Source organism: Dinoponera quadriceps, unplaced genomic scaffold (assembly GCF_001313825.1).
Source record: "Dinoponera quadriceps isolate SergipeBrazil2010 unplaced genomic scaffold, ASM131382v1 scaffold1872, whole genome shotgun sequence".
Lineage (NCBI taxonomy): Eukaryota > Metazoa > Arthropoda > Insecta > Hymenoptera > Formicidae > Dinoponera > Dinoponera quadriceps.
This window is the reverse complement of record NW_014555944.1, coordinates 1,356,148-1,378,388: the sequence shown is the minus strand read 5'-3', so window position 1 is coordinate 1,378,388 and position 22,241 is coordinate 1,356,148. Positions and strand designations below refer to the sequence as shown.

General features: G+C 43.6%; 1 protein-coding gene across 1 annotated transcript; it reads left to right on the top strand.

Annotated features, from left to right (window-relative positions):
• The first annotated feature begins 16,638 nt into the window (after positions 1-16,638).
• On the top strand, positions 16,639-20,568 carry LOC106745909 (histone acetyltransferase Tip60). Its single transcript, XM_014621911.1, has 5 exons — positions 16,639-17,221; positions 17,327-17,384; positions 17,840-17,908; positions 18,074-19,142; positions 19,239-20,568. The coding sequence occupies exons 1-5, from the start codon at positions 17,177-17,179 to the stop codon at positions 19,345-19,347; spliced, it is 1,350 nt and encodes a 449-aa protein (XP_014477397.1). The 5' UTR covers positions 16,639-17,176; the 3' UTR covers positions 19,348-20,568.
• The last annotated feature ends 1,673 nt before the right edge of the window (positions 20,569-22,241 follow it).

The window sequence follows — 22,241 nt, the reverse complement described above, 5'->3', positions numbered from 1 at the left end:
TGCGAATGCCGCGGAAAGGAGTGAGTTTTTTGCCTTGTCGCTGTTGTGTAACAAGACCGACAAAAGAGGAAGATTGTTATTTCAAATGAGTTTCAGCAAACGTAGTTGTTTGTTTACTCGCGTACTAATTGATCATTTTAAAGAGGTAGAAAAGATCGCCGGGAGACACGGATGAAAATATTCTCCATTTGTGTATATAGAAATTGGGAAATTCGAAATTCCACCGCACGCATTGGTAAAAAATTATAGTTATTTTCGATGCCAACTAGTACTGTCGATTTCAATTATTTATCTTTCAGTAAGTGAGTATACGGCTAATTTCAAGCGTTATAAATTATTGATTTTTCTAACGATAACAGATAATAATGACGTCTGAAATTAATCATATCAGTTACCGAAACAATTGGATACTCGAATCAAAACTGACAACACCATACTTTTTGATTTTAACCATAAAAAATAGTTAGAAGAACCATTTCTCTTGTAAATGTTACTATAGTGTCACTAATAAGAACCTTATATACATGTTGCTACTACTATAAAATATGGTTAGCACCGAAAATAACTATAATTTTCTGTCAGTATATAAAGATTAAAGAGACAGGATTATCTTTCTTGGTACTTGAGAAAAAAAATATGCGTTTACGTGCGTGAAGTTCTTAAATCGAAATTATTTGAGACACATTGTTTGGGAAACTTAAGAAATTGAAATCGGCAAGCGGAGACGGCACTTGCGAAGTTATCAGCCGGTATAAACGCACGCGCGAAATAAGAATGCGGGAAAGCGTATCGAGAGGAAAAGTGGAAACGGTCTGAGGAGGGGGCACCGCTGCTTTGCATAATCAAATCCCACGACAATGTACCAGAATGCGAAGTGCACCCCCTTTTATAAGTGCCACCGACAGGGCAGAGGCAGGGTGAGGCTTTCGCCGCGAGCACGCGAGGCTTCCGAAAAATGCAGCTCGCCCTTCTTCGCGCTGTTACCGGACGGACCCCGGTCATAGGAGGGATTCTTCATGGGTGCCTCTGGCGCAGCCACCCCTCGGCAGCGGAATTCCGGGAATAAACCGGAAACACCCACCCATTCCGCGCGCGAGAGCCCATGAATCCTCGCGGCGATGGGCGAAGGGGTGACTCGGCTTGGCCCCCTCGCGCAATCAAAATGAAGCTCGTGTACATTGACTGTGGAACATATTCGGACTACTCGTAGATGTGTACCAGTGAATAACGGCGGTGCGTTTGGCGCAAGGCTAAAAGGCGACACCGCGAGTCGAAGGACGGTAACTAAAGCAACTGCGACTGTTTTAGATAACATTAAACGGAGCGAAGTTAAAGTAGGGCGATAAACTTCGCGCTAATCCGCCGTAAAGTCTAAGAATCACGTTTTCACTGAAATATAATAACTTGAATACTACCTACGGCAACTTGAGATTAGAGTCGGCGATCTTAGGTAATAAGAATATAATATTAATGGAAAAGGGTGGCACAAGACGTGGTCATTTTAGTTTAATATACTTCTAACGGTATTAATTGTATCCATATGTGTGTCCAACTAACGTAAAATCTGCGAACGACCGAAGGGAAATCTCTGTTGTCTCTTGCGAATCGCTAATATCGCCGATTAACGTGCAAAATTGTTATTCTTTAATTGAGAATGCCACTTCATCGAATAATTGCACTCTCGCCGAAAGAAAACTCATACACCCCCGCCGTGAAACGTAACCCCACGAAACATCCGGCGGTATTTGGAAAACAGGCGGATGCTTTGGCAATGAGAGAAAAAAAGCCCCACGGAATTCCGTAAGAGCCAGAGGGTGGCTGGCGAAGGGTGGCACGCAGCCCGTCGTCAAAATGGACGGGCTAAGCCCGTATAAGTCTAACGGGATTTTCGATCGTAGGTGGGCGGGTGAGTGCAGGCCGCAGTCCGGGGATGAGAGGGAGGGGAATGGGTGGGTGAGTGCGACAGAGAGAGTGAGAGGGGGAGAGACAGAGAGAGAAACAGAGCAGGTAAGGGGAGTCCTTCAAGATGGCGGCTATAAGGGATGGTTTAGGGCGCGTGAGGGTTGCGGGTGAGGCAATATATCAGAGAGAGACCCTTCTCGAGGGTTGCTTCGCCCCCGACCGATGGTGGCCGTTACCACCCCCTTTTCTCGTACTCCCCCTTTTTACTTCTCCTTCCTCCGTTCTCCTTGCTGCCTCCTCCTCCTCCTCCTTATCCTCATCCTCCTCCATCTTCTCCTTCTCCCTATTTCTCCCGCGTCCTTTCTCACCCCCGTCCCTGGCACCCACTCGATCACGACCACCCCCTTAACTCGGCCCCGTACAGCCCCCGGGTCCGTTCTCGAAAGTATAAACGTCACTGGAGACTGATGGAAATGGACGAGACGAGGGGGAAACGGACGATCGGGAAATGGTGGAAAATCGAATGGGGGAGGACGAGAGAGAGAGAAAACACGAAGGACCCGGGGGCTGACTCGTCCCCGTCGCTGCCGGGGGTTGAAAGCTCGCCTGATCCCGGCACAGCAACCGCTTTATCTTTGAGGCGGAGAGATATCGAGGCGAGGCACGGTGGAAATACGCCGCCGGAAGTCGGCGAGGACGGGGTTTTCGCATGTCGATTGCGACGAGTATCGAAGATATGAGTATTTTTAATGTACGCGCAGTTTCGACGTTTCCGTGATCCTCTCGTATCCGTTCGTATATCTAATCAACTTCTGACGTTATATTACCGTTTAAAGAGAGACGATATAATGTATTACTTTCACCGCATATATATTAATAAATTTCTAACGAGACGTACTATGGTGTTTCTTGAACACTGAGATACGTTTTCAACGTGTCGCCCATTAACGTAAAAAATAAATTAATTTGTTTAAACTAATGTATATTATTTTTTCATGAGCTCTCAAAGAAATGCTTAGTTACAAGATGCATTTCATTAAATTTCGCAGAAAAATATGAACGGAAAATGTATTTCGCCACGACGAAATAAGCAATACGAACTTTCCCGCGAACCATTCTGCATAAAAAATGAACATCGCGGGTTCAACTCTCTATTTTGAATTGAGCTTAAGATGAAAGCGCAACTTGCCTCGCGTCACTGCGTTCTGAACATAGTTAAACGCGACGTTTAAGTACCTCGAGACTTCCGCATTTTCCCGCCTCGTAGCTTGAAACGAGCAGTAATGAGCCTCGATTTTTTTTTTATCCAGCCACGCTTTACGCCGGTGCGTTCGCGCCCACCTTTCTTCCGCAGTGATCGCGGAGCCAGAGAAGAAGACGTGGAAAAAGAAACTGAGAAGAGAGTACCAACATCGTTGGTATCGCGATGCGCGTCGGTCGATATTGTTTTTACGGTGCAATAAAAGATTGGACTAAAAGAAAGCGAAAAGTTCGTTGAAAGAAGTCTTTTAGTAAATTACTTGTTTATCGTGAATCAATCAGCAATTTGACAAATTCTTTCATTTCAGTCCCCCCTACATGTTAGAAAATTAAAGAAACTAGTAGTCGGGCGAGCTTCGCGAAGCGGTAATTGAATTCTCGATGTTATTGCCAAATGTAGAAAACGCAACTGTGACAATTTGTCGTCGGTGTAAAAGTATTGGATTCCTGCAAAAGTAGGATAGTTTCTTCCTTTCTACTTTGCAGTCTTCCTTAACGCGGAATAGCTGTTCTACCAAAAAAAAAAAATAATAAAATTCTCTCTGGTGAACTGTCTTTCTTAACTTACTAAGAAAATTCTTTTTCCGATACAAATCGCTATTCTTGCAGTCTCCCGCAGTTCGAAGAAGCCTCTCTTTCTTCCTTGATTTTTCCCCTCTTCTACTCACACGAAATACGTAAGAATTGAAGAAAAGCGGGCTGTATGTAAAATGTAAATATCTATAGAATATCTATATAAATATATAAGAGAAATTTTGCCTTTAAAAGAAACAAGTTTGAAAGATATAAAAAATAGAGAAAATATTCATGAAAGAAAAACTTACTGAATACCGCAAAATTCTTTTAAAAAAGAAAAATCAGAGGTTTTTTTTAAGAGAATAAATAAAATTTTGTTATATATTGTACACCCAGAGAGACTTTGATAAAAAATTTACTCGGTAAAAGTTGAAGCATACATTGTAACTTGGAAACTGCTGGCGCTTTGAAAATGGATTAGAGATTTCTTTATTAAAGTTCAAATCTATGAATTCCATCGAGCTCTACGAGAAGCAAACAGAGGCAGCGATATTTATAAAACCGATCCCGTTTCTTCGATTCGTCGCGAACGCGCGTGGGAAAACGCGACCGGAAGTCGAAGAAATAATGCGACCGACTAAATCCGTTACGGGACGCAAATGTGATAAAAAGTTACGGGCGTGAAAGAAGTAGCTTCGCGAGGCGCAGAAGAAATGCCGTTAGTAAACAGCCCACGTCGCTTCTTCGTTCGCTGTCTCTTTCACTCCCGGAGTGCGTCAGGAAAAGGAACCGCGGAAAAAGGAGACGGCGAAGAGGAACGTAGAGAAAAGAAAGCGCCGCGGACGGAAGAAGACACGACGAGAGCGAGAAGCTCGTGGTAAACATCGAGCGTGTAATTCGCTCTTTAAAGAACACTCGGACGATAATTAAGCCGGTCTACCAGAGAGTGCCGTGTCAGGAGAGGTGGTGACGAGAAGGAGCGGGATATCTGAACGGGACGATGGAGAGACGGAGATGAGCAGAGCACGGAAATATCGAGCAGGAAAAAGAGGAAGACGCAGAAAGAGAGAGAGAGAGAGAGAGTGCGCGATGGAAGAAGCGACGAAGGAAAGCGAAAGAAGGAGAGAGATGACGAGGGAGGAAAATGAAGAACATGCCGCGCAGGCTGCCACGAGAGAAGGGTGGGCACACAATTGAGAACATTTTCCTCCGTTCCTTCCTTCATTTTTCGTAAGTGCGACTCGCAAGGACACGCGGGCAGCTTTTAATTAGCGGCCAGAGTGTACCTAGAGTTCGTATCCAAGCGAGAAAACACGGCTCAGAATGTTGCTCGCTCACCCGAGTGGTCTCTCTTTCATTCGTGCGCTTTTTAACAGCGCCGATAAGTTTTCTAACAACCTTGCAACTTTACGAGGTTCCTCCGTTTTCCTTTCCGGTCAGAATCGCGAGCAAACGCGAGACTTACGCGAGCTTAATTCAAGAATTCTTCGTTGAGTCATATGAAAATTTTGCGCGGCAAGCGACTTTCATTCGAGGTTCAGGTATACAAATTGTAGGATTGGACTAGACTGTAAGCTGATTTATATAAAGAGCATTGAATTAGCCAGACTAGAAAAAGTTGGACAGATTAAAATAAAGAGGGCGCATTAGTGTCGCAAAGTACTGTAGCTTTTTGCTGCAGACTTTTCGGGGAACTAATGTTTCTGCTACGGTCGTTTCAATATTGTCCACGTAGATAGGTGTAAAATTTCAATCGTCTTACTGCATCCCATTTGGCACTATTGCCAACGTAACGGCCAGGTCGGTGGAGAGGAAAAAGATTCGAATATTGACCTTCCGTTACATACGAATTTCAGTTGTTCGTGTTTCTTTCCCGAAGAATTCACTTCGCTGATTAATACCCGGCAAATGCATTTGGCACATCTTCCACTCTCTCTCTCTCTCTCTCTTCTTCCTCTTCCTATTTTAGTAAATCATAAGCAGATTCTCCAAATAATATCAGCAAGTTCAATCTTACTAACTTATGATAGTATAGGTCTCCTTATCGTTAAAGTATTAGTATATTGAACTATAACTGCGTAAAGAAATAACATAGCATAAATTTTAATTGATCCTTTCCTGTTTTAACTAAGATATCAAAATTAAATCTTATTTCATTGGTTTATATTTTTAAACATAGATAAGAGAATTGCAGGGATTCGAAAAAATTTTGATAATTTCCGGAAAATAATTTCGGTAACAATCACTCCGTAAGACGTGACGCTATCAAAAGTATACACCGTTATGAACAATATGCAATTATCATCGGTGAAATGAAATTCACTTCCGATTCGTTAAAATATATCCACAAAGCATTCTCGCGAGCGATTTCCTGTTAATAAATGAAAATTAATTCACTCACAATTTGGTTGTTCGTGTGTCCCTTTGAAAAATATTTCGATGCAAAGGGGCGAAATAGGTAGTCTAAATAAATGAAAGCAGTCTAACTCTTCGCCTAAATAAATAACCGAAAGAGTGTCGACTCCATGCATTTCTCCCCTTTTTCGCGCGGGGATGGTCGAGCCAGCGGCAGTGGCAGCAGCAGCAGCGATAGCGACGGGGGTGGCGACGGGGGTGAGTCGTACTCAGCGACGTTTTATACGTCGTCGGGTTTCATGCGACGGGGTAATTTTTTTATTAGCTTGAAAACCACTCGACCCGTCGTAGTCGTCGTCGTCGGCGTCGTCGTCGTCGTTATCGTTGTGTCGCGCACGTCGGTGAGATCCACCCTCGAGAAAAAGATCGACCGCCCCTCTTGCGCGCCTGTCCACGTTTTTACTCTTTTTTTCTCTCGCTCTATTCTCCCCGTTGCCAACTCCCGTCGTTCTTCAGAATTAACCGCGGCTTCCCCGTTCGCATTTTGCCCCGTCAAACAGTCAAAAGAGCCACGCATTCATTTGCTTTATTAAGTAGTTTTGTGCGAATTAAGAGCGTGCTCGCGTTGCTTTATCAACTCGCGCGTCTCCTTGCCCGCGTGTTCCACTCACACATACACACAAACTCTCCTCGTTTTTTTGTTTCGGTCGCTATCCGACGAGATGAGACCAATTAGTCGACACGACGAGCGATCGGCGCGCAAGTACGACCGTCGGTATAGAACGTGTAGTTGAACTTGAGTTATTTCTGATGGCAGACGTCCGATGTTGAGGACCGTTAATGTTAGAAAGTCAGCGTGTCTGCGGTATAATTATCTCCAGCGCTAATTAGGTATTCTCGTTCCCGATCGATTTCTCATTCGTTATTAATCGCGCCCGATTAACGTAATTTTCACGGACAGGATCGCTCGGGCATAATCTCAAGAACCATTGCATCGCTTTGTCGTGAGAATAATTAATTTCTTGGCGATGGTGTCTGCCCAAAAGAGCATATCATTAAATACGTATCATTGCTCGCTTTGATTCAATAATTATTCCAAGTATCCAATATTTAAGAGCCTTCGACTAAAATATTTCCGTGATAAACAATCGCCGATACGCGGCTCGATCGGCGGTGGCATTTTTTACCGGATGTAATCTGGAACGAGCGGACGGGAAACTCGAACTTTGACTTCGAATTCCGGAAGAAAATTAAGGCACTTTTTCTCGGCAGGTTAAAGTGTCAAGAACTTAAGACCTCGAGCAACCTCACCTCGGGGTGTCGGGGCTGCTTAGAAACTCTTAAAGGGTAATAAACTTGTTTCAGGTGCACGCGTCGCTCATTATAACGAGTTTGAGAAATGCCGACAGGTTCGTGTTCCTCTGTTCAAGACATTCGCCTCCCAGGTCACCAAACAGGATTACAAAGCGAGACTTCAAATATTGGCCGACGCTCACACTGTACATTTATATAAATGACGCATAGCCCCTCGCGCCTTTTTATATTTCATATAAAGAATCACGTGTATCTCGTTACTTATTATCCCGTTATTCGACTTTTCAACGCGGAGATGCGTTAAGCGTTAAGTGATTTGCACGAGTTCGAAAACGCGCGAGAGCCTCTTTGCGCGATTCGCGCGTCGAAGCGGCTCGATATGCGTCGTATCGGAATCATAAGAGCGGAAACCACCCTGCGACCCTTCGGCATTAATGCGAAAGAAGCCCTTGGCTCCCCGGTTTCTCCAATCACCGACATAAATAAATCGTGCCCCCTGTCTCCGTCCTATTCCTTCACCGTCGACCGGAATCCCCGCCACTCGATCAGGCATCGCGAATACGCGTCAGCATATAAGAAGAAAAAGGAAAGTGATCGGATAGGACGATTGCGCGGATCCGTCGTTAAGCCGCGCTTACTCTCTGCCAGTCCCGCGGAACGATGTGTAATCAGGCCGATGTTCTCGATTTATTTGAGACAGCTTTATCACCGGTGCGCCACAGTCGTACAATACGGTCGATATATCGGCGACGATAAAGGAAATATATTTTTGCACTTTCTCTCCCGGACAACATCGTATGGTCCTCTCGTTTCGCTCGCGAAAATTTATTGTCGTCTCGATAATGTTAAATTAGCGAGGATAGGCGACTCGCGTGCACTTTCGTCTCGTGTTTTCTATCCGACCGTCCAGCTAATCAATGATTCTTTCGTGTCGTTGATATTCTGAATTCTCTTAAATATGGTTTCTAAAAATGTCTTAAATATGGTTTCTAAGCCACTTTCGGAGGCACTTTTATCAATAAAAGACAATTCAGAATACGGGTCTTTCCGTCAAGGTAACAATCCTTCTTTAATTATAAAAACTTATTGATTTTTAAGCCCAATTATAACGAATCTATTTTGAAACCTTAAAAATCAATGTTATGAAAATCCTTCTCAAGTTATTCATTTTGATTGAAGTTTAGTGGGACGCGCTGTCGGCCAGAAAGTAGCGTAATGCAACGCCATAAATTGGAACATGAGGAGGCATCTATACGGAATCCCGAGGCGGACTCTTAGGGGGAAGGGTTCTTGGTACGACGCTTAAACATGGACTTTAACCATTAGTCTACGAGCCATTAACTAAATTATGCAAGCACCGCCGAACTCCTGCAAACGTAGCACGCGTAAACTTCAGCCATCGCGTTGGGATCGGGATCGATCGAATTATTCATACCACCCACATATGCTACTCTAACTTACGTACATCATTAACCCTTTGCGTCCTAGTACGAAGTTCGCCAGCCATTTTTGCCCCGTGAACTACACACAGAGGAGTTCGTGCATCGAATATTACGCTGTAATAAGTAATGCGTAATTTATCAGTCTTTTGTGTATTTTGCAAAAAATAGATGCATCGCAAGAGTCAATACCTCGAAGATCGAATACATTTTTGAAAGCGCAGGAGGAAGCGCCTGCATAAGAGACGGTTCGAGCGTGAATCGATTCCAGACTCAGTCGGCTATACACAGCATCCATTATGTCTATTCCGAACGACAAGAAGTTAAAATCCAGAGGACTCGGCTTTGAAAATGTCCTGCTTGTAACCCAGGTGCCGGTCACGGAAGGGTCGTTAACGCAGCCTCGACTTAACTCCCGGCGATTAATCTCCCCACGCTAATTATTTAGCCAGTTACCGGGAGAATCCCGGCCGGTCGAACGGCGTTCCGTTATCGGATGTAGCAGGGTCGTTCGAGCGGAGCGGCGGTCGCGGGGTAACGGAGCACCAGCGAGGGGTAGCAGGGGGAGGGAGGGTGGATAGAGGTCTTGAGGTTCGGTCGCGCTCACGAGGATACGCTCGCGAGGGGTTGGGGTCTCGCGCAAGAGTAAATTGATTAGAATTAAAGGGTTGGCTGGCAGGTGCTGCTACGGGGGCTGCTGCAGAGACCTACGAGGAAGAAGAGACTCGAGGAGCGAGTAGCGAGGAAGAGCCACACCGCGAGAGGGACGGAGGGAATTCAAGCCGGTGGAAAGCCGAGGGACGTGGGAGGCAAAGAGGCCGAAGGTACAACGGTGACCACAGCCTCGACGCTGATTGGTCGAGTCAAGTTTGTGGCAAGATGGCTGGCTGGCTGGCTGGCTGTTGCCACCGCCGCTGCCACTGCTTCTGCTTCTGCTTCTCTATACCGCGTCGTCTCCCTTTCTAGCCCTCGCGCCCACCGCCACCCCCTGCCTCCCTCAACTCTTCCTCTAGCTCTACGATGCTGCTGCTGCTGCTGCCGTAGTTCCCTTCTACGCGGTCTCTAAGATGCTTTACCTATGTGCCAAATAGATGTATGTACGTGTACACGCCTGTTCGAAACAATGCCGGGCGTGCAACCACCCTCGCGCTCGCCTCGCTACCCTTTCTCCGGCCAACCACTCTCCCGCCAGCGCTCTCTCTTCCACGAGGCTGCCACCATCTCCTTACCATGCCATGCCAACCCTTACCGCCACCTATACGTTCTGCCACCGACCACCCACATCGCCCATCTCGCCCGCCACTCGCCCTCCCTCCTACCCCCCCATCGGCCCCAAGCGCCCCATCTCACCCCCGTGAGCACCGGCGTCACCGCTTCTACCATCCACAACGCGCACCACCGCCACCCAGCCGCTCACCCACTCCTCTTCGCACACGTACGCCGTCTTCCTCTCGCGCCGAGCGTGCCTTTCTCTTTCCCTTTCTGTTTCCACTTCCGTCTTCCTCAAACGCCCGATCCAATCCAGCCAGCGGGTACGGCCGTACCTTGCCGTAAGTACGGGAACACCGGCGCGGTCTCTCAAAGAGAATGCGATAATACGAAGAACTTCGACTAATGAGTTAATAGTTGGTGCCTCGCGTTACCAGCAGTACCGGGGAGTACTTTATTCGACGTCGCCGGGAGCAACGAGATTATAACGCGGCGAAGTGAGCGTGGGTGGAGCGCGCGCACACGCACATACATATACACCTACACAGGCATATGTGCATATCCAGAAGAAGTATATGCGTAACGACGTTGTCGACGGCGAGCGAGCGTTGAGAAAATTCGTCCGAGATAATCAGGCGACTATCTCGTTTCCGCCGCCTACCTCTCCAAGTCGTTCAAGTCACGCCGAACCGACCTCTCTCTTCAGCCTTGAACGACTTTTCCTCTTCTTTGCGCGCAAGGTCGCCCGCGGCGGCAGCTGATTTACCGCCAACGACGCGCGCCGCCGACGCCGATCGAACGCGGCGTTCATAATCGTGCTCTCGCGCTAATTAACCGGGGGTTCCGATCGGAATGCGCCCGAGACGAGGGTGGAAAGTAATAAATATGTGATTCCGGGCTAATGGAAAATGGTGGGGTTGAGACGTCTCGATTGTTTCTTCCAGCGGAATCGGAATTATGATATCGCGGCCAATACATAAACACGTGCGATGAAAAATCGTTCATTTTGATACATTGTAAAATTTAAAGGACAACGTATGATGGCCTCCGATTTACATTTTGTATAATAACTTTGTTAATAATAAATATTTTAAGTTGTAAACTTGATGATTATATTTGTCAAAGACAAGATTAAATTTGTTATTCGATCGGTCTTAGACTCAAAATTATGAAATTTATTTATTACTTAGGACGTTATTTATAAAAATGAGGTGACATTGCATAATAGGAAAATATCGAATAGGGGTGGTAATGTGGCTCCCTACTAAAATAGATTAAAAAATTGGTTTCGCTGAAAAAAACACAGTATCTTGTTACAAATTTATATATTTATTCCAAATAAATTCTCTTAGAAGAAATAACAATGAACCAGTAACGAGCATAACACTAACAAATTTACGGCAAAACAGGACGACTGCAGAATCCTTTTAAAGATGGCCCATAATATCTACATTGTCCTTTTTCTTCCAAAGTTTATATATTTAAATCAGCCCCGTCGATATCTCTTTTTTTTAAGTCGATGTTACGATCGTTCCCGCTATTCTTCACACGGAGCGTACAACACGAGGCTCATCTCACTTTGGCGGATATATCCGGCAAAAGAGTACCCGCGTCGTCCGGAGCCTGCTTTGGTTTAAACGCTGCGGAAAAATGCGCGCAACGGGATTCTCTCGACGCGAACGACGATGACGACGACAAAAAGAGCGGCGTGAGCTCTCTCGCCGCCCGCGCGGAGAAAAGTGCAACCAATAATTTTATTTTCCGCGATAAAGCACGGTCTCGCGTGACGTCGGCAAAACGCGGGGGTGCGGACCACCATGCTGAAGGGGACACGGGATTGGGGTGCGACGGGGGCAAGCCGCGTATCTTTAGTAAGTAAACAGAGCGCCTTATGAATTTTAAGCAGCGCGAGGAAGAGAGTACCGGCTCTCTCTGCAGCTCGCTTATTTTCTTCGTCCCTCTCATTCCCTCCCTCGTCCGTCCCTTCAACCCCCTCTCACGTTCCCTCTCGCAACGTCCTCCTCCGCGCGTCTCCTAACACCCACCCTCGCTCGTTTTCACTCGCTCTTTCTCCTTTGAGGCGACCTCTTATATGCAAGAGTCGAGACGGTGAAGAAGAGCAACGTAATTTAGAAAAGTAGATGCGCCAAGATTGTGTAAGCGGCGTTCTTTTCCTTCAGTTTCGCGGTCAGAACACGAAGATGACGACGCGGTTAACGGGGTTGTTACTCGACGAAGGCGGACGTATCGCTGATACTATTATCGAATACTGCTTTCTTCTATCGAGCGGAAAGCAAAATTAATATATTATCATTAACAGAATATATTATCACCAACAGTTTCCGAAGTTACGCAATAAACTCGAGTACGAATGGACGAAAGAAATATTTGTATGAATAAAAGTTAAGAATTTTCCACCCTACTCTCTATCATAGTATTCCAAAAACGTCTTAGACGACAAAAGGGGGAGATCAGCTAATATCGATGCGGTGGTACTTGTTTAAACGAATCCATCCCAGTCTCCCGACTTCCATGGCGCAATTCAGTGACTTCCAACGACACACAGCGACTTCCACCTGCACCTCGAAACTTCTCATCGATCAAGCCACTCGGCGTGAAAAGAAAGAAAGCGTTCGCACTGACGGAGTCGCACGAATTCGCGAGACAAGAGCCGGCGAAGCCGGAGGAATTCGCGTCGTCGCGATAGTGGGCGGTCACGCGGCGTTGTTTTGATATTGATCTCCGGATAGGACAGCGTCGTCTAAGCATTCTAATGGCAAGGGACCGGGATTCTGCGCGCTGCGAGGCGCACGTGCTCCTAATGATTTTAGTGTACCGTGGTATACCCTCTCCGGCGATATATAGTCATAGGCGGGCACGTACAGCCACGTATCGTATCCGCGTTACCGGGGCGCGGTGTAATATGTCCCGGGGAAACCCGGGGGTGGGCGACCAAGACGGGGGTCGGGAGGGTATCTAGGGGGTCTCCGGGACGGTCTTGCGGGATTCTTAATGGCGAAGGGCCTCCGAGGTAACACTACGGCTATTAAACGCAGACCCTACCACTCCGTCTTCCCTCCCGACATCCTCCCCCTCCCCCCGTGTCCCACGCGTCTCTCTTCAGCCTGCTCTTTGCGACCCAACGATATATAGTTCTCCACTCTGTGCGGCCAAAATTCGGCGGCGAGAAATCCGCGGAAGAATCTCTTGTGTGCGGCGTTCCCGGGGAAGGTTTGCCCCAACACTATCACGAATTGTACAATCAAATCGATCCACCCGAATGATTTGATCTTATGATCCGCCTGCGAAATTACAAACGAGGGGGAGAAACGCGTGATCGCTTCTTACTTCATTTGTTAACGGATCACGCGATTAATTAAGTACGTAATACAGGGGTGAGACACACTGAGAGGGATTCTGAACGTATACTCGCTGTATACAAATCTTTGTTGTGCAATTAGGTGCAGTGTTGAAGTGTTGTGTTATTATTAAAAAAAAAGAATATAAAGCAAAATAAAAATATTTCTTAAAGAAAAATAGACATTTCTTTTACTAAAATATCCCACAAAACATTACGTTTTACCTTTCTTCCCCTCAATTTTATGAGAAGTTATTAGTTAAATATTTAATTATCAGAATCTTAATATAGCGTATTCACTGCGTGTTATAAGTGGTTGTTAAAAATATGTTTCCGTAAATTAAAAACGTGCAACTTGTGAAGTAGATTTTACAGATACCAACAAATTTCACAATCGAGGCATTCGTGTGAAATAACACTCATCCAATTAATCGAATTCGCAAATGAATCGCGAGATACAGGAAGGTAGCCGAGTCGCGTTTGCGAAGAGATCATAAGAGAAATGAATAACAAAAACAAGTTCGCGAGTAACTGTACAATCACGCGTGAAAGGTCGTGGTGCAAGACGGACGGCATTGAGGAGGGTGTCGCGGCGTGGCGTGTGGCGATTCGCTGCGAGGGTAAGTAAGGAAAATGTAAGCCCGGATCAACCGCGCTCATCCCCTTTGGCGTCGGCGTTTGACGCGACCGCTGAAATTTTTACTTCGTTCGATTTGGTCCTTCGGTGAGATTCTCCCCGTCCTCTGATTGGTGGACCCTGGCCACGCCCTGCACGTAAGGGTGACTCGCTCGCCCGAGCACTATCAACCCTTATATATGCCCGATGTGAGCACACTTATGTGCCGGTACGCGTACATATGTGTGCGTACGTTTGTGTTTGGCTCGTATGCGTACATGTGTACGTGTGTTGTGTGTGGCACATGTGTATGTGTGCGTGAGGCCGCAGACTCCACGTGCACATACGTGAATACATACGGCCGATATATAGGCACAGAGACGTGTATACCGGGTGGGGTTCCGTTCGGGAGACGGCAGTGGGCTTTCGATACGACACGGTCGATCGAACGGCTCGTATTTTCGGTATCGGGGCGTTATCTCTCGAGAAGATAAGCGCGCACCACGGGGTGCCTGAAAAACCGTTCCGACGCCGTTTCCCGGTGCGTGTACTTTTATACATAATGCAAAGTTGCACACGCGAGGAGTGCGCGAGGAGATAACGCGACGCGGAGATTGTCGGTAAAACGGAATTCGATGAGAAGCAATTACTCCGATAGCTACTTCGGCAAATGGATTAATTCAGACGACGTAATGATCAAAACAATTTTATGAATATAGCCGCGAAATAATTTTGATATTGAGCCACTCTATGACGTATCGGAAGTCCGTCGAAACCAGCGAGGGATACTTCATAACGTTTCCTTGCAAGTTACATTTTCGTTACGTTACGAATTCGTTTGGAATATGAAGGGACGAACCACTATCAATACTATCATTTTCCATAATTCCATAATTTCCGGCTACCAAAGTGAAAACCGCTACAATTTATGCGTGTATGCGTGCAGGAGACACAATGATGATTTAATGTACAAGTAGTGACAATATATCGGTGCGGATGCATGTGCGCGTTGTCGCGTTACGTACGCGTATTTCGGAATGCATACCGTGTGAAATGAATTCTATACTCAAGAATGGGAAGCTGCGGCACGATCTAGATCGCATGACTTAATTTTCGAATATTCTCGCTCAACGTTCGCTACTAAGTTTAGTCTCCCCCCGTATTTAATTACCGTCGCGTATGCGCTGTCTCATTCATTGCCGCCGCTATTCCGTCGTGATAACCCATACGGCATACTTAATATTTACGTGTTTCCATCACTCTCCTTCTATATCGGTATGGTACGGATCTACGTTGTGACGTTTCCTGAAATTAGACCGGAACTTCGCGGCACACTTCGCAATTATTAATAATTTTCGCTAAAATCAATTCGGAATGGCCGCGATAACGACAAGGTATCATAATGATTCTCAGTGAAATTTTCTAATTATAATTAATTATGTCTATGATTTTACGTTTTGTCGTAATTACTCTGTTTGAAAGATAACATATATAATTATTAATTATGTAGATAATCGATAAATGATTAATTAAAAAATCCGATTAGAGTTCCTTCTCTAAATATATTATTTAAATGTACCCTAAATTAAATTCTCCTCTCTTATGTAATATTAAATATATTTGATAAATATATAATTATATTGCTCTAACGCGCGCACGAGAAACGTCGTCTAGACCTATTTTCGAGTTGTGGGAACTTGGTTAGAAAATCACATAATCCATCATTCTGTCGATACAATATCTTCATTGGGTATGGGTAAAGTTTAGTGATTACCATCAGGCGCGGAGATAATAGAAGGGCGCTGATATTATCGACTGTTCTCTCACACAAGATCATCTGTCTTTGGTCAAAGGTGGCGAAGACCAACTTCACACATTTATAAAAAGTGGAGATTTATTATAAACAAGAATATCAAGAGAGATTGTTAGTATGTCATAAAAAGAAATTGTCGACATTCGTCTAAAGCCAAACTACAATATGTTACTTTTTGTTTGATTTTTAGCTCAGGCGATACGGTCTTTCTCCTGTCTTTTAGATATAACATTTGCTTTATATTCGTACTAAATTCGCAAACAAGACATGCGTCATGCAAAAATCGTAAATGCAATATTTGCTACAACCTCTATTTTATCTATTTTATCATTACTTACCGATTTTTCTTTCAACAAGATGAAACTGTAGACGCACATCGACTAGAGGTTTTCCGAACTGCCAGAAATACGACGAACACGCGAGGCTGTCCAGCCCTGATGATAATTCGCGAAAATTTTCTCTTCTGTCGGGTCGAAAAATGGATCAATGCAAAAATTTACTCTAAACTATCATAATTTGACGAACGGGCGATATCTTATTCGGCACTCCCGATAGATCATATCGCGAAACATTCGTTCCCGACAACTGTCCAACGACGTTTTTCCACGATAAACGCGCGGAATAACTTACTTTCGACATCTCCGATGATAATTCGTGGATAGGATTCACTTTTAACGGACCAATATTTCGGGAAAACCGAGAGACGATACAGCTCGATGAACCCGCGCGGCCATATTGCGATCCGTTTATAACCGAATATTGTTATACTAAAACTATTTGAATTCGACGTCACGTGATCGTACCAACCGCGATAGTTCACGTCGGTTCGCGACGGTTTCGGCACGGGTCTCGATTAAGCTCCGTATTCACCACTTCTTTTAGCTCGTTGTCTGCGAATTTCGTGATCAGACGAATATTAGAATCGCCGAGTTGAATGACGATAAATCGTTTCAGCGTACCGTCGATCCACGCGAGTGATTAAACGCGATGTCTTACACTCGTAACCGGTGATCACGCTCTGTCGGAAACATGGATGTCGTGCGGGAGAAATGGAGCGAGGAAAACGTCCGTTGCTATCTGACGGTGCGAATGCTTCGGGAGAAGATGCGTTCTCTGTATCGCATGTTACCGCTTCGGTAAGTCTGTACTTCTCTTTCGCATCAGCGTGCTGCATCAAATCGAATCCGCTTGAGGCCGTTCGTCTACAAACACGTTTCTCCTCGGTGGTGAATGTAGATGGCATTTAGGTGGCCTTTCGAGATAACGTTGTCCCTTTCTTCTCTCTCCGATCGCGGAGACCTTGTAATTCACTTTACACGGCGCTGTTGTCAGTGCTTAAAGCGCTTCAAAACAAAATTGTGTTTGGTAACAAGTTCCCCGAATTTTTGAGTGAAATGATCGAGGAGCACGACGAACGTGAAACAATATGCGATTCAGTGGTAAGTAATGCAATATTCTGAATATGACTGTATTGGTGGTTTGTTCGGAGACGTTCGCCAAGTCTGGGTATCACGGATATCGTCATTTTCTAACCTCACTTTTAGAATTCACTGATTGAAGGCTGCCGTTTACCGGTCAAAATGCACGGCACGGACGATTGGCGTAAGTAAATTATATGAATATTCTTTCGTTCTCGCTCCAAATGAAATTTGCCACTAACAGCTTTGATTTTTGTGTTCTACGAGATCTGATTGTAACGCATCACAAAATACTATGATCCATTATCAACGTTCGCTTGTCAATTGCTTCAGTATGAATCAAAACGTAAACATAAAGTTTGCATTATCTTTATGAATAATATTTTAATCATTTTGAAGACTCATTGATTGTAGTTTTTTGCATTGATTCTTACTGCATCGCAATAATCTTCTTATACTTCTGTAAAACCTGTATTACAAGTTTTCATTATTACATATTATGTATGTTGCATTTTGTGTGTGACAAATGAACACTTATGTGTTGAGCGAACATATCCCTTTGAAAATATACAATAGTTATTCAACAAAACTAAGATTTACAATGAATATTTATCAACATCTTTCTTTTTCTATCTGTAGCACTCGCTGAGATTATCAGTGTCAAGGAAGTACATGGTGTCAAGTGTTATTACGTTCACTATGTGGATTGTAAGTAAATTGCTTGGCATTTCCACACAATGCACAAAACAATTAAAAGACAAAGTCAAATAAACAATTCTGAAATGAAGCGATCCCCTAATTGTTTTGAGCTGCGTGCGAGGATCCTAAGTGTCGACGCTGTTACTTACACTTACACAACATATGCTCTTTTAGTCAATAGACGATTAGACGAATGGGTTATGGAAGATTCCTTGGATACGAGAAAGGTCCAATACCCACGTCGCGATGGAACGACACCAGGAACTGGTGCGGCGACGCCAAAAAAACAAGCAGCCAGCAGGCCACCCAGTCCCAGCAGCGTCAGCAACGAACCGGTCAATGGTTCCGCCGTGCTCCAAGCTGCTCTACAAAAGAAAATGTGTAGAAAAAGAAAAGCTGCATTCATAGAAAACGAGGATTCTCAGGATGGTCCACCGCAAACACCGGGTCCCAGGCCCACCGGTTCTCTAGTAGCGCATCAGAAAATGCGAATGAAGAACGTGGAACTAATCGAACTGGGTCGCCATAGAATAAAGCCTTGGTACTTCAGCCCGTATCCGCAGGAGTTGGTGAATTTATCTTGTATATATATCTGCGAGTTCTGTCTGAAATACAGAAAGAGTCGAAAGTGCTTGGAGAGGCATTTACTCAAATGTAATCTACGTCATCCACCCGGAAACGAGATATATAGGAAAGGATCTATATCGTTTTTCGAAATCGACGGACGCAAGAACAAGAATTACGCACAAAATCTCTGCCTACTAGCGAAGCTATTTCTAGATCACAAGACCCTCGACTATGACACGGACCCCTTTTTGTTCTATGTAATGACGGACTTTGACAGCAGAGGATTTCACATAGTCGGCTACTTCTCCAAGGAGAAGGAGTCAACGGAGGATCACAACGTAGCATGCATTCTTACACTGCCACCGTACCAGAGGAGAGGTTACGGCAAGCTTCTGATAGAATTTTCATATGAGCTGTCGAAATTCGAGGGGAAGACCGGCTCGCCTGAGAAACCGTTGTCCGATCTGGGTCTGCTTTCGTATCGAAGCTATTGGGCGCACACGATACTCGATATCCTGCTGAACATTAAGCCAATGGTGGAAAATGAGAAGCCGCAGATAACGATAAGCGAAATCTGCGAATTGACGTCGATCAAGAAAGAGGACGTGATATCGACCTTGCAAAACTTGAATCTCATTAATTACTACAAGGGACAATATATCGTGACGTTGAATAGGTAATTGATTTGTCAATGTAGCAATGAAAGGAGATTAGCTAATCTTTAGGCGTGATCGGTGAAATCTTCCTAATTTATCCACGTCTTTATTCGCAGGGAAATAATCGATCAACACACAGCCGCGATGGAAAAAAGACAGATCAGGATAGATCCTAAGTGTTTGCATTGGACACCGAAAGACTGGAGTGTTAGGGCTAAATGGTGAAGTGAAGCTCCGAACTGACAATAAGGCAATGTTAACTTGTCTTGGAATTACTTTCAGGAATCCCAACGGAAATAATTACGATTAACGAAGGTGTACAAAAATTGTACATATTTATGTGTTAACTCGTGACCTCGAACGGTCTAGCGTTTTAATAAGACTGCATTTGGCGTTGCGTGCGCTTTCAGCAATGCTGTAGAAACTTCATTGACGCACGCAGATCTCGGTTGTAGAGCGCTAAGATCATACCGCGTGTGCTCACGCGGATTTTACCTGAGAAGATATTTGCTATAAAACAGCATGTACCTAGAAGTCAGATACAGTGTTTTAATATGGTGGTTATAATTTTTTTTAATGACACGCAAGAACCACCATTCGCCGTTACGACGATCGTGTTTGTACAGTTACCCCTATCGGTCTTGTAAATTGTAAATAAATATGATTTTATAACATATTTACACAAACTCCTCCGCGGCTCTTCAGGCGCATTCAAATTTTATAGGAAAAATATTTGTATAGGCTGAATACACAGAGACCGCTGTTTGTAATCCAATTTTTAGTACACAGAGACAAGTTGAAGTGCATCTATCGTGTATATGTAAATATGTACATATCTTTTCACATTGTTATTTATTGTACATTTTCCCTGAGATATAATTGACAAATTATATCTCTTTCAGTAGTTAGGAATATTATGAATTGCTAGGCGAGTACGTTTGCACATTGACGTATTTATGAACATCTAACATGAGATATAGAGGCCGTCGGAAATTCTATCTCAAAGACAACTTCTAGCTATTGTAAATTAATACTTCCTGTTTTTGGGCAAAGACAGGCTTTAATGCTAAATGCAAAGACTAACGTTATCCGAAAGTGTAATTTCAAACCATTAAAATGAAATATGAATAATCATTTTACTGAATTTGTAATATATCAGAATTTCTCTGAATGCCATCCGGGATTTATTTTTCATCTGCGATTTTATTGCAAGCCAACGTTATGAATTTTCATGCTTTTCATTCGATCACGTGGTGTCATACGCTTAACCAAGAGCAATAAGCCAAGAACATCTCCGATATAGATGATCAATACTGACTACGATTTCGTTTTATAGTAGAAATTATAGTTACTAATGTGTAATAAATTTCAACTCAATTTATCATTTTTTTTTAATTCTGACTAAAATGTTGCACGCTGAATGATGAAATAGTTTGATGCAGCACGTATTTTTATCACACCTGACATTTTTTAATAGGAGAAACTATTCTCATAAAACTTAACATTGTGTTGAATGATCAATATAAAATCTATATTAACTCTTTATTGTGCGTCTTTTACGACCAATAAGTTTTTATGGTGATGAATTTTGTAGTTTACAGAAGAAAAAACCCTTTTTCTCCCTCTCCGATCAAATGGTTAATATTGACCTAAAGTTACATTCGATCACGCTTAAATCTTTTTAAAACCTCTAAAGATATCTAAATGCTGTAAATGTATATGGTTCGTGCGTTATCGGCTTCTCTATGTCAATAATCATACATGATATACGCAATATATATTTTTATACACCTTCCATAAGATGCAACAATGTACGTCGAAAAATACGAAGGGGAGAAATTTCTATCCTATATTGAATTATATACTAACTTGACAAGGTTTACACGAACACACATATAGAGAAGATCTAGCACAATACATTTTTATTGCCTATATTACATAATAGATAATCAGTCGTCTTTTAAAAAATAGTTGCTCGTACGAATATAAATTACAATTTCACTTTCACAGATTCGCAACAGACTTTGTTTCGGTGAGCGAGGAGATAAAAGAAAATTCTTTAGACACGAGTTTTTTTTTTAAATACAGCATCTTTTTTATGTGTGTGTGTGTATATATGTATGTATGCCTATGTATGTGTATATCCATGTATATACATGCATATACATACATATACATATATATATATATATATAGATATATTTTTTTTTATATTGAACGATAACATCACAGTAGTTTCATATACAATAAATCTCTGTTTAATAATTTCATCCATCTTTTTGTATTCGTTACCACGCAAGCGCGACACGGCGAGTTCCGATAGATTCATTACGTGAACACGACGACGAAGAAGGAAGGAAGAAACTCGTGTGCATGCACATTTTATAATTATCACGTCACATACAATGGCCTCATACCGATATGATCGCACAGAACTAGAAATGCCCCTTGAGTCTACTTGTGATTTTGTGATGTCCGATAATTTCCGTCCACTATACGTCCACCATAATAATTCACGTATACAACAATACGAGTGATATACAATGCAAGATAATAAATCATCGGTCGGATAAAAATACACGTCGTCGCGAAGCGAGCTAAAATTTGCGAGCGATAAATCATCAACGGTGGGATGGATATTCGATGCAACGAAGTAACATCGGGTTGATCACGAACTGATAACGACCACTCAACATTTTCTTATCGGTTAAAAATGCACGACTGCAGGATTCGAAAGTCACGATTGCGGTTTTATTCGTACTAGTCACACCATAAAAACAATATGATCATTGTTGCTCACGAAAAAATAGTTCTCTGTTTAAAAACATCTTCCAAGGTCGATTTATGCAAAATAATTTATCATTACTCTACAAAAACTTGAGCATATGCTATAGGACATTTACAATATCGTGTAAATGTACGGAGTTTGATTAGAAACTTGTGATTCGCAAGTATCGCGATTCGGAGTAAAGCCACGTGAAAGCCGGAAAGTATAGCCGCAGTCGTGACTTCTCGCTGCTACATCCTTCTCACGTGACACGTGTGCAATTGTTGTGTGATCGGACAATACACTTTCCTCTTAACAATAACAACAATAACAACAACAAGATGAAAATCCA